General features: G+C 42.1%; 1 protein-coding gene across 1 annotated transcript; it reads left to right on the top strand.

The window, feature by feature from the left end:
- Window positions 1-356: 356 nt before the first annotated feature.
- Window positions 357-12,661, top strand: LOC102209790 (uncharacterized; the record flags this gene model as incomplete). Its single annotated transcript, XM_005744839.1, has 10 exons — window positions 357-417; window positions 1,049-1,576; window positions 3,323-3,478; window positions 4,727-4,887; window positions 5,845-5,936; window positions 6,016-6,107; window positions 6,273-6,341; window positions 7,006-7,674; window positions 8,014-8,114; window positions 11,494-12,661. Coding segments are annotated over 10 exons (2,106 nt in total), but the record flags the coding sequence as incomplete, so codon positions are not given.
- Between the last annotated feature and the right edge of the window lie 72 nt (window positions 12,662-12,733).

Raw genomic sequence — 12,733 nt, 5'->3', positions numbered from 1 at the left:
ATACTGTGTAATATACCAAGCTTTAAATACAAACATAATAAATAAAAGCAATATAACTGTTGTCATGACTTGGTGCTGTCTAAATAAAACTGAATCGAACTGAACTTGCTGACGATCCTCATGTAAACACTGCTATTATCAACATGTTGCTGTAAACTCTTTTTTGCAGAGTGTGAATGTGGCTCACAAGTAACAAAAAACTACAGGAAAAAATCCAAATGAACAAATGCTGGCTCATTTTTAAATGTTGAAAAACCTCACTAACAGTCAATAAAGTCTAGAGAGTCTACTTCATAGTAATCATGCTGACTGTTTGCTGTTCTCGATGAACATTTTGTTTTTTTGATCTTCAACAGGAAGCTGGCAGATACCCCGCATACAAGGAGATGGTGGCAGAATACGGCTGGCTGGAAAAGTGTATGTTGACTGTTTTTACAGTCCCTGGACAATGTTTAACACAAGTTTTACAAGAGATAATGAACGGTGGCGTGAGAAGTACTGCCTTGACTAAACAAAATCAATGAAGATTTTATCTGGTTTTCAAAGCTACATGGTGGAGTCTCCTTGGAAACATTTAAAAATAAGTGGGATAGTGGCCTTGTGTAGCCTTCTTGAACAAGAAAGCTGTCATTCAGTTTCTTAATAGCACTCCAGTTCCTTGTTTTTTGCTTTGATACGAGCCCATCTCAACACAGCTAGGGATTAATTCAGTGTACTCAAAGGCAGCTCAGTCATCTGGAATGGAGCATGACTTGACATCTGTCGAGATGCCAAGATGCAGAGTCACTTTGGAGTTTCATTAGGAAAAAAGAAAAAAAGAAGTCCTGCTTTTTTTTCTGTCTATCAAAAGCTCACAGGATTATGGGGATATGAGAACAGACAGGTTTTCATTCAAAGAAGGCAGAAATAAGAAGGAAGCAAATTAAGCTTTTATGGGAAAACTTTATCCACAGTACAGTCTAGCATGTATACAGTATTTATGTTGCTGTAACATATAGCAGCTGTTACACACACTAATCCCTTATATTCTTTGGATTGTGTTCTATAGTAGCCAATGGAGGCCCTCCACCATCATCACAGGGTTCAGACTCCAACTCTTCTGCCTCGTCATTGTCCTCCACCACCCCTCTCAGTTCCCTCAGTGGTCTCTCCCAGGTCCTCTTCTCTCCTGTCTTTGGCTCAGAGATGGTAGACATTGGCATCTGCACTGAGGACCACTCCCGACGTCCGAGCAGTACTGATCGAACTGCTGACTCCGCCATACAGACTGAACCCCAACCTCCAAACTACCAGGACCACCTGTTACCTAATGGGTCACACCCCGAAAGGCTCTCCACGACAGAAACAAGCCGGACTGTTGGTGCCACATTAGTGTTGAAGGACACGGTCATACGTGGGAAAGGAGAAGGGCCAAGGGAGATGGGAGGAGCTGGAGAAGGTGGACAGGGACGGGTGAAAACGCTGTCATCAGGGAAGCAGGAAGTTGAGAAACACTCACCAAAGACAGCAGCTCTGATGGCCCTGAGCAGACCGCGGAAGCCAATCAGTCGTTCCCAGAGTCACATCACAGAGTCAGGTGAGGTCTGCAGGCTCTTTGGGGTTGTTAAATGTGGGGAACTATGGATGCAAGGTAGTTCTCTATGTACATTATTATTAGCTGACAAGTTTTTTCCAGCCTATTTAGGACATATTTTAGTCACAGTCTAGGTGTTTACAATTAAGGCAGTGTTTTCTGAGAAAACAACACAAACACAATACTTTTTAATTTATTAACTTTAGCAGCAGTGGTTAAACCGAGATGGTGGCATAAAAAATAAAGCTCTCAGTATTTTGGTAGTGAGCATACAACATGCACAGTTTATTCATGTGACGAAAATTTAAGCAGACAAGTGATGTTTTACGTCATTGGTTTTAATTATGGACTGTATTAGGTACATCTTGCTAGTATCGGGTTGGGCCCTCTTGATGCCTTCAGAACTGCTTTAATTCATCATGGCATAGTTTCAAGGTGCTGGACACATTACTCATAGATATATACTAGATATACTCAAAGATCAATAAAAGTTTCTGACATAGTTGATTATCCAGCCATCAGGAGATGGTTATAGAGGAGTGGAGGTGGTCAGTAACAATACTCGGGTAAGTTGTGGCATTTAAACGATGCCCAGTCGATACTAATGCATGCAAAGAGTGCCAAGAAAATATCTCCCTTATAGCACTACAGCTCCACCAGCCTGACCATTGATACAAGGCAGATGAGGACCCAAACGCAAAACTCACAGAGACAAAAGCTGAACTCAAAACCTCTGCTTTATTGCAGGCTTCACAAAGAAACAGAACTAAACTGGGAAAACTAAACTGAGCACAGAGGGAACACAGAGAAAGGCACACAAGTTCAGGGAAGAGACATTGACAATGTGACACTGAACTGAGGGAGACGTGGACATAAATACACAGAGGGTTAACGAGGGTTAACCCCAGCTAAGAAATCAGTCTTTCCAGAATTGCGGCACTGTTATCAGATATTGAGCTGATGTTTGTGACAGTTCACTGCTTCTGGGCTCTTCCTATAGGACACGCATCAGTTAGACAACGCCTTAACCCTCCATCACTCCAGAAAGTAAACAAGAACATTCAGACTCTCCACGGCTGATTTAAGCTCCATACAGAATTTGTCTATGAGCACAAGGTTGCCACAGATTAATCACTGCCCTTTACTCTCACTTGTTGTACCTCTGTGAGAAATGAATAAGAGCAAGCATATGGAGAAATATCTATCCAAGCCTTGGTGGGGCTGTTGAGTTATTAGCCTTTCCTTTTCAATTTCTCCAGCTCACTCGTAGCTTCAGAACCTGGTGGGGGCTCGGGCAAAGCTTAGGTCTGATTGGACATTTGTTATTGTAAGCGGGAGCACTTCTCTGTTGTGCTTCTAATAGATGGGGGTGTGTTCAGGTTGGTGAGGCTGCAATTCATCAGTGATACACTGTTGCTTTCCACAGTGTCAGATTTACTGCAGTGAAAAGAGAAGCTGACTGGAAGAGAAATGAAAAGTCTGTGCTTATAAAGGAGAGTGCGTGTCAGCCACTGTTACCAGCTTACAGTTAAGCATTGAGCACAACAAGGCCTAATGAATTATGTTTTCAGCACCCAACACAGATATGCAGAATGTCCTACTCCTGCTGTGGCTCAGTCAATTTTCCTGTGTACAAGACATAACTGCAAAAAAGATGACATGTAGTCTATAGTTTGTTTAGTGCACAAAGTACAGTATGTGTGTTAATTTAAAAAGAGATATTTGTCTGTTTTTCCCCCCCACCTTTAGAGGAGAGACAGAAGAAGAAAAGGCAACACAGGGAGAAAAGCTCAGAAGAGGGTAAAACTAGTCTGAAACGCTCCAAAACCTTTGTCAACCTCTTATTTAAGAAAGACCGCAAAGAGAGGAGTCGCTCCAAGTCGCCGTCTCGCCGTGCAAACAAAGGTGAGAGAGCGGTCACAGGGTGTGGGTTTTTCTTTCACATAGTGCAGCCTGCAAAGTGAAATGTTGCTTCAGGTTTTGAACAAATTGTGGAACATGACTCAGAGGTCGTTAAATTGACTAATTATAATACACAGTGTCTCATTTTAAGGCCACACTTTTAATTATAATCAGGGCATAGCGTTCTCTGAAGGAGATAAGTGAGGACATTATATCCAGCAGAATGTGAGGGGAGGTTTCCCAACAGTCCAGTTGTAGATAAAGTCTTTAGGAGTGTGTGAGTTTCTTACTTGAAGCTAAGACTAGTGAGCTTGGATAGAGGGGCACTGGGTTGTTCTCAGGGTCGAAGGAGGTTGAGAATGCAAGTGAGGTGAGATGGAAAGCCTCTTTAAAAGAAGTCATTGTGGGTAGCGCTGGTTTGAAGGTGGCAGGTGAGAAAGCTCGGGTGGGTCTTTTCTTCAGCAGGGCAGCAAAATCATGAAGACATAGAGGAGAGAACAAGAATAGCTGGAGTAACCAAGAATGAGGCCTGTTTACCAATCTGAGATGGCACACAGTGGTGTGCTGTGCTGTGATAGAGACTCAGTATGGAGCTTCCCTTTTAATACCAGCTCCTGATAAGGTCAGTGAACTACAAGTGTGTTTTCTGAACAGCAGGACCCCACGCTCCGACCTGCCCAACCAATCCTACAACAGAGAGAGAGAGAGAGAAAATGACCCGAAGACAAAAACCCAGTGCTCTACCATGACAGAGCTATAATACAGAATTCAAATGTTAAAACAGCCTCGTGAGATGACAAGTTTGCAGTAATAAGTAAGATTTTGTAAATTTGCATTGCTTTCCCTGATTTATAGAGGTGTTCCATTATGTTTAGGGTTTTATTCATCTCTAATGTTGTAAAGTCCTGTAAGAGTGTAACATTCATGATGACAATATCCAGTTAATTGCATAAAAATAGGGTCTCGGCTGATGTGTTGTAGAAAACTTAGTTACAAACAGAAATACTATTCAGATGTGTTAGAAGCAAAAATGTAATGGTGAAGAGCATAAGTTAAGATGCCTTGATAAGCTTGATTTCTTAATTTAATATCTTAATTTAAAGTTAGTGTAAGTTCTCCTGATGGTAAAAAAAACCTGCACAATTTATTTATAGATGTTGAGAAGTCAAACATCTAACTGGAAGAGTTTTAAATGCCATCAGGACAGTTTCTTCTTTGCACATCATTTCTTTTATCTACATTATTCTTTAGATAAGGAACGGCGGCGCCCATTCCACCTCTTGACCTCCCCGAGGGAATCCCGAGCTGGCAGCCCACTGCCCCGACTCGAGGTCCTGCAGCACGTGGAGGACATGGCAAAGAAACTGCTCAGTCAGGATGAGGTGGCTGCTGTGATGAGACACTGTCGGCGAGTGAGTTTCTAAACTGAAATTACCATCTCTCACACCTCAGAGGCACGCTGCTGTGAGAGTGCAGTGAGTCATCGAGTGTTCTTTAGTCACAGATGTGTTGTGTAACAGCTGTGACAAAAGATGGATTTGGCCTGTCTTTATGATCGGGATCGAACATAAGCTGTCATTTGATTCATTCTCAGTCCACCTTAATCCTAAAATATTCAGCTCCTTGGCTAGCTCGTTGTCTGACCTCAGAGGGTATTGACAAGAGAGCTTAGAGAGACGGGACAAAACAAAAGGGAGGTCGAAGACAAGAAAGTTAGGACTTGCTGCAGAGGTATAAACATGTGCTCAGTTCATCACGTAAAGTTTTTCTGCACGCTGAGCTTTTAGTCACAGCAAGTGCAGAGCTCTAAAAACTATACTTCCCATTATCTCTAATCTATAATATGTTTTATCACAAATTTGTCTCGTGCTGTAAATGTGTATCTTGAGATACTGGAGCCTCGGTGTGTGAAGCAAACTTTTCTTGGACAAGCTGAGATGTATCCAGAGGTGTAAAAACTTCTCGCAGAGATGACATTATAAAACTCATTTTATAATCACACACTCAAAAAATGATTCTTCGCTCTCATAAAGATGAAGCAATAATTTTGAGCAAAATCATACTGAAATATTTAAAATCAAATGTTTATTGATTCAAATAATTGTCGATTAAGCAAAATATGCTTTATGTAAACTGAATGTACACTAATCAAGTACATTTCTGTTCTTCAATTTCCATTAAATTAATGTTTTTTAGTGCACTTATGTAACAAAATTACAAGCATGTTATACATGTACTCAAATTTACTTAAAGTCAGTTGTCTGGGTATAAATATTTTTTGAGCTCAGTCAGATCCTCAGTGTACATGTCCAGCTGGTTCTTTTTGTTTGCCTACTTTAATTTGTGCACCAATCAAATCCTTCCTACAGTTTCTGTCCGACTCTGTGATCGAGGACTTGGTGCGTCCTCTTCTGGCAATCTTGGACAGGCCAGAGAAACTGCTGCTTCTCAGGGAAATAAGGTGAGATACACAAGGCATAATACTGCTTTATGTGTTTACATGCTGTATGAACTACATGTCCGCTTTATATCCACTGCAGAATGCTGATACCAATGACTGAGTTGGGTCGCTTTGACAGCATGGTCATGCCTTTTGAGCTGGAAGCGTACGATATTCTCAAGAGTCGTTCATGTAAGCATAGGATGCACCTGACATCACTGCCCTGATATTTTGTTGTTGTTGTTGTTGTTGTTTATTTATCCAGTTTTACAAGATTAAATTCTAAGCTGTGACAGAATAAAAAACAGGAAAGAATTTTTCAAGTGAGATTAAAAAAAATGAAATCTTTCTTTTTAGCACGTTCCCCAGCTCTGCGTTCTCCTCGTAGTGGAACTCCTCGTCGTCACCTCATCACCCCAATCCCAGGTACATGGGCTGTATCTCTTGCTCTCGCACTCTCCTTATCTAGGCCTCGGTCCTTTCTTCAACCTTTCTCTCTATCTGCTTGATGGCTCCTGTAGGATTATAACTTATACAGAGGCTCAAACCTCTCTCTGTCTGACTCTAGTTTTCTGCCACTTTATTCCTGCCTCATCTTATATTCATAGTCAAAGCCAAACACCTTCACACGCAGACCATATCCTGTCCCTGGCACACATTCCCCACCCTCATGTAAAAAGGACACACACACACCCCGAACAGATCAGGTTTCCCGTGCTCGTGCTGAAGAGGGTTGTTTTACATCTCGGTGCATACAGAAAAGACAGAGACGTGCTGTGTGACACTTCAACAATGCAAAGATGCTTTGAGCATTTACTTCATTTAAAAGCAAGCGAGACACAATCAGTCCCATCTTCAGACTGATTGCAGCTGCCTCTGAGGTCATAGGGCCGGGTCAAAGGGTCAGTATTATGAAAACAGCAGATGTCAAAACGTCTCTGAGCTGTTGTTGTTCTGTCTTCTGCCAGCATAGCTAAGTTTTAACATGGAAGTAGAAAGCACGGATGAAACTCACAGCACTGATTCTGCTCCATCATAAGCTTTATAATATGCACTGACTCAGTCACTCACTGTTTATATGTTTGTACAGACTACAAGGGTGGATTTTATCTGCAGCCGGTCCATGACAGACTGCATGAGCGCCGGTTGATCGAGGAGTTGGAGAGACTGTGTGTGACAGGTCAACGGTCTGGCCATCTCTCGCCATCCCGTGCCTTCACCCCTCTGCTGGATGTACCTGTGGACAACTATGTATCCTCTGTGCGCTCCCGTTCCCCAAGCCCCTTGCCCACTCACAGCTTCCTCCTCAAAGAATCCCCACACAGCACTAAACGTGGCCACCAACCCCATCGATCCCCAATCAGAAGAGAGAATGGGGCGTCGTGGTATGATGAGGTCTCCTTGTTGTCCGTGTCTGACCGAGGGGACGGGGCTTATGAACGAGGGCGGTCACCTGTGAGGAATGGCCATGGGAGAGTGAGGAGAGAGGGCAGTCCTGACAGTATATATGGCAGACAGAGCAGGCAAGAGGGCTACACGGAGGTCAGCGTACACGTTCCCTCACAGCGGAGAGGCAGAACCCCTCTGGCTGAGGTATTTGATCCCCAGAGGGAGAAGAGCCCGTCCAAGGCCAGTGGGAGTACTCAGCAAGTGAATGGACACTCACAAAATGGTCAAAAAGTGAAAGGAAGACAAACTCTACCACCCAAGGAGTGTGAAATCGCCACTTTGACCATTTCCAAGGCCAAGCACTCACTGGGTAAATAAAAAACAGCACTTGTTGTGACTTTCATTTAACTTTAAAGTGAAATTTCAGGGTTTGCTTTAATGCCAGCTTCTAAAATCGTTTTTAATCTGTGACCGTATATGCGCTTGTAAGCACAATACAAACTGCTTAGTGACTCATCCTAAGCTGTCTCTTACATGACCAGTAGAGGTCAGGGCATCACTAACTGCTAAACTAAAATGCATTTATAAGAGTTCACACACAAAAAAAGACCAAACGACCAATCGATACAGTGTAAGACTAGTTACAAAACATGTGGTACTGCCAAACATGCCCTCAGTTTATTATTGTTCTTTTTCTGTGTGTTTACAGGTATTAGTATCTCTGGAGGTGTAGAGTCTAGAATCCAGCCCATGATAAAGGTTGAGAAAATCTTTCCAGGTGGAGCTGCATCTACAAATCAGGCTTTGAAGGTCAGCGTCTAGCATGAACATATATAATAATAATAATAATAATAATAATAATAATAATAATAATAATAATAATAATAATGGATTGGATTTATATAGCGCTTGTCTGTAGCAGATTGTGAGAGAGATGTGCCAGCCCTCAGTCCTGAGGTTATGAGTTGTTGCTATGAAGTAATTGTGTCTATGACAGAGACGTGTGCAATGAGGAGTGGAGAGTAGATGAGAGCCATCTCAAGTGGCCCATCACTTTCATTATGAATGAGGTACATGGATGCTGGTCTGCTAATGTATTGGTAATATATTGCCTGTAAAGTAACTTAACAGTCTTCTTGGCCTGGTTCACTGAAACACATATGCTACACATGCGCTCATTCACTAAAGTTAATCACAGACTTATTGTTAAAGCTCAGTGGAATTAGAGATGCTTGGGAAGAAATGTTTGTGTGTAAAGTTGAAACATACTTATTCCAGCAGTAGGAGGCTGACATTATGTACTCGTGTTTGCTGACAAATTCGTATGTTTCCTAGCTGCAAGTTATCAGTTGAAAACTGCTATCTGAGTGTTATTCCTGATCAGTGTCAAACATGTGGGCAATCCCATATCTAACTAACTTTCCCTGGCCCTCTGTGTACAGATACCTACATTCACATTCATACAAACTCCACATCTCTGTAGGTGCATCTCAAGACATTTGAATATTGTGGAAAAAATTCAATATTTTCCATCAGTTAAATAAAAATGAACATTTAGGATATCCTGGACTTACTGTGCAATTAAACTCCGTTTTACTTTTGACAGTTATGGCTTACAGAAAAAAATAATAGAAAAACTGTGTATCTCTCAGGCTAGTTTAGTACATTGTGTCCACATGAAACTCATGGACAGCCTCCACAAAGAGGGTAAGCCACAGGTCATTGCTGAAAAGGCTGGTGGTTTACAGGCAGCTGTATCAAAGCATATTGATGGAAAGTTGATTGGTAGATAAAGGAGCACAAGCGACAGGGGTGACTGCAGCCTTGAGAGGATTGTCAAGAAAAGTTGTTTCAAGAACTTTGGAGAGCTTCACAAGGCGTTGACTGAGGCTGTTTCCATCTTTCACTACGTCCAGAGCTGTAGTATTCCTAATATCAAACCACTTCTGAACCACAGACAAGAGAAGTGCCTTAGCTCAGCTAAGTAGGAAAGAACTGGACTGTTGCTCAGTGGTCCAAAGTCCTCTTTCAAGTCTGGAGGAAGAGTGGAGGGATACAGAATCCAAGTCCAGTGTAAAGTTTCTGCAGGTTGTGATGATCTGAGGTGCCACCAGGTGTCATCTGCTGATGTTGGCAGTGGTTGGTCCCCTGTGTTTTTATCAAAGTCCAAAGTCAACACCGCCATCTACCAAAACATTTTAGAGCTCTTCACGGTTCCACCGGCTGAAAAACTTTATGCAGACTTCCTTTTCCAGCAGGACATAGCATCTAGCCACAGGGTTACACGTTACATAATAGTTTTGATTTTAGTACTCAAGTAAGGTTTTCGACACATTACAGATCACTGAGGTGGTAAATGTTTGAGGATCACCAGTTATCCTAATGAGGAACATAATGCTCTGCATAAAATTTACTCAAAACCAAGCACTGATAGAAGAAAAAAACAAGGAATCATTAAAGGTTTTCGCTCTAGGACTCAATAAAAGAATATACCAAATGTAATTCATCAAATATTTAAAGCGACGTTTCAGTCTGGGCAAAAGTAAGGGATTTAAGCAACATTGCATCCTAATGACACTATGATCTTTTCTTAGCCATCTCATCAGCATGACTAAAAACAGACAGGTTGTTGGCTACGAGGCTTAGACACAGATATATGGCTACTCACTAGCACTCCTGTGCTATCTGTGGTCTCCTCCTCACACCTAACAACCAGGCATGTCAGCTGGCTCATATCAGCTCCACGGCTCAGTGTTATCTCCCTGTATTCTGCAGAGGGAAGTGAGATCAGGCGGGCTCAGTGTTAACACGCATCCTGTTTCCTTAGACCCACATGATAATCACACCAGTGAAGAATATTGTATTGTGTGTGTATTAGTCATGAGACACGTGCTGTCCTGTTCATTAGACGCTGCCATCTGCCTTCACCGGCAGGAACGTGGACGTAAGCGAGTCACGTCAGCGTGACAGCTGAGTTAATACCTGCAAAATGACATTCCCAACAGCTGGACCTGCTGATTAGTGCTGCTTAGCAGAAGCAGGCATGTTTACATGCAATCCTAATGCAGTGATTCTCTAAACAAAAGGCAAAAAGAAAATGTTTTTTTTAGTATTTTAGAGAAAGTTATCTCAAAATTTGAGCAGCCACGAACCACTGTCCCGAACTACAATTAGAGCATGAGTGGTGTTACATTTATGATAACCAACACTCTGAGCTATGCTTCTCTCAGCCCAGTACATGAGCTATTTGGCCTCAGATCCTCCCATGCAAGCTGTAGTTATTATTACATGCCATGTTATTTGTTGGCTGGAAAATAGAGAACCTCGTAAATGCTCAGTATAAATGGCTGTAAAGAGGATGGGGCAGATTAGGTTGTGATCTATTTAATTCAGATAAATTACTTTTCAAAAATGAAAAAGCACTTTTTAATCTCCTCTTTGGTTAAATGGAGCTAAATCTTTTGATACTGTTTGCACGGAGGGCTATAGGGTTGTTGGTGAACACCGGACTCTCTGGAAAAAAGAATAAAAAATCAGCAGCCCGGATCTAACCTCATCCATACAGGCCAAATAGGTTAGAGCTGTAACAGATGGAACAGGGTGGTAGAGAATGAAGGGAAAATAATCTATTTGTGTCTAATGACTCGAAAGGAAAAGGGAAAGGAAAAAAAAAGAAGGTACAACAATGGCCGTCGGCCTTGTGTGCTTCTGTGTTTCTAACCTTCGCTGAGATTGAGCACATTAGGCAGGTGCATCCTTGGCAAACGCTGATGACATCAGAGGAAGTTCCTCTCCTCGAGGCTGCAAAGATTTGCTACTCTCTGCTCGCATCCTGCAGGAAACAGCAAGCATAGTCCTAACTGTGCGGCTGTCTCAGTGTATATTCTTTTTCCAAAGACCTTGTGCTGAAGGGGAAACTTTATACGTGCACTAGTGACAGCTTTCAGTGTGAATGCATTAAAGAAGTGGGAGAGCTCCAACTCTCTTTGGCATAAATTACATTTCTTCACAGAGGGGCACAATCTCTGCAGTGTTATGGAAACTGTCTTTAATGTTGCTCTGAAAAAAAAAATAGACACAAAAAAGAGATACACACAAATGGAGGAAAACATGCTTACAAAGGATACTCAATCTTTTTCTGTGGCTTTTCAATGTTCTTTTACCCTTGTGCATGTGTTTGAATCTGCAGGCAGGGTATGAGCTGTTGTCCGTAGATGGAGAGAGTCTGGAGGGAGTGACTCATCAGCACGCCGTGGATGTAATTCGGCGTGCATTCAGCAACAAGGCCAAAGAGCCGATGGTTTTTGTGGTCAAGGTCCCTAAGGTCTCTACCGACCCCAGCAGCCCCAACAGACTTGCTGACTAAACTCTGTGTGCCTCACAGCCAGGTTGCTGCTCGGGCATGAAGGACAACAAAACCTGCTGCTCCTCTGGGACTTAATAAATACAGGATTCACCCCAGAAGAAGAAATATGGGATAGGTAGCGCTCCGGTCACAGCGGAGACAATCAAAGGCAAAGTTATGACAAAATATACCATAAAGTATGTCTTGCATAAAGGTTGCAGCTGGTTTTGAAGACTAATACAGCTGCATATTTGTCAAGATAAAGGTCACTTTTGCTATAATGTAATGCGAGATGAAAACCAAATGTTGCAATTGTATGAATTTTATATGATTCTTAGTTTTTAGAAAAACTTTTACTAAATGCATATGTTGCACGTTTTCTAAAAGACGCTTTTGTGATAGGATCGTGTAATTCATGATCTTTGGTTAGAATAGTGCCACTATTCAACACGTGGCAACTTTGCCGTGACCTCTGAGCACTGTCTGATAGTGGAGCCAGTGGTCTGCACTTTTTACTTGAAGCATCTCAGCCCAGCAGCCCTGCAGGCATGCCAGAGGGAGATTACCTCAGCCAGCATTATGAGATTTATAGATTTATACTCAGATTAAATCCCTGTATTATGTCAAAACTGATAGTTTGGGTTTAGAGGATGTCTGGGGAGATTATTGCAAATTGCTGCTCAGTATTTTTTTTGTGTTGTATTTCTCTGGCAGAGGTGCCTGTATTCTGGAGCCATCCGCCACTTTAGAGGCTTAATTACACCATGCTGTGGATGGAGCTTATGGAGACATGTGGAAGAGTTGGAAAAACATGTCAATGAGAAATGCAGGTCCAGTGGCACAAATAAAAGTCGGGTTAAAGAAATATGGATGGGAGAAAGCAGTGTGCTTAGTGCCTTAATTCTATAGATGGGCAGTCAGAAAAACGCTGAGAAAATGTTACTCAAGCTTGATTTTAATAAGTGATAGAAACGCTGAATTGTTTATATGCCTGCATGGAATTAAATTCTTAAGATGAAAGTGAGCATGTCTGTGCCTTTGAGTTACTCACTGGCTACTTTGTTAGATGAACTTGTTCACCTGC

This window comes from Pundamilia nyererei, unplaced genomic scaffold, assembly GCF_000239375.1.
Source record: "Pundamilia nyererei isolate P.nyererei 1_Seehausen unplaced genomic scaffold, PunNye1.0 scaffold00149, whole genome shotgun sequence".
In the NCBI taxonomy this organism is placed as follows: domain Eukaryota; kingdom Metazoa; phylum Chordata; class Actinopteri; order Cichliformes; family Cichlidae; genus Pundamilia; species Pundamilia nyererei.
This window is presented reverse-complemented; position numbering and strand designations above follow the sequence as displayed.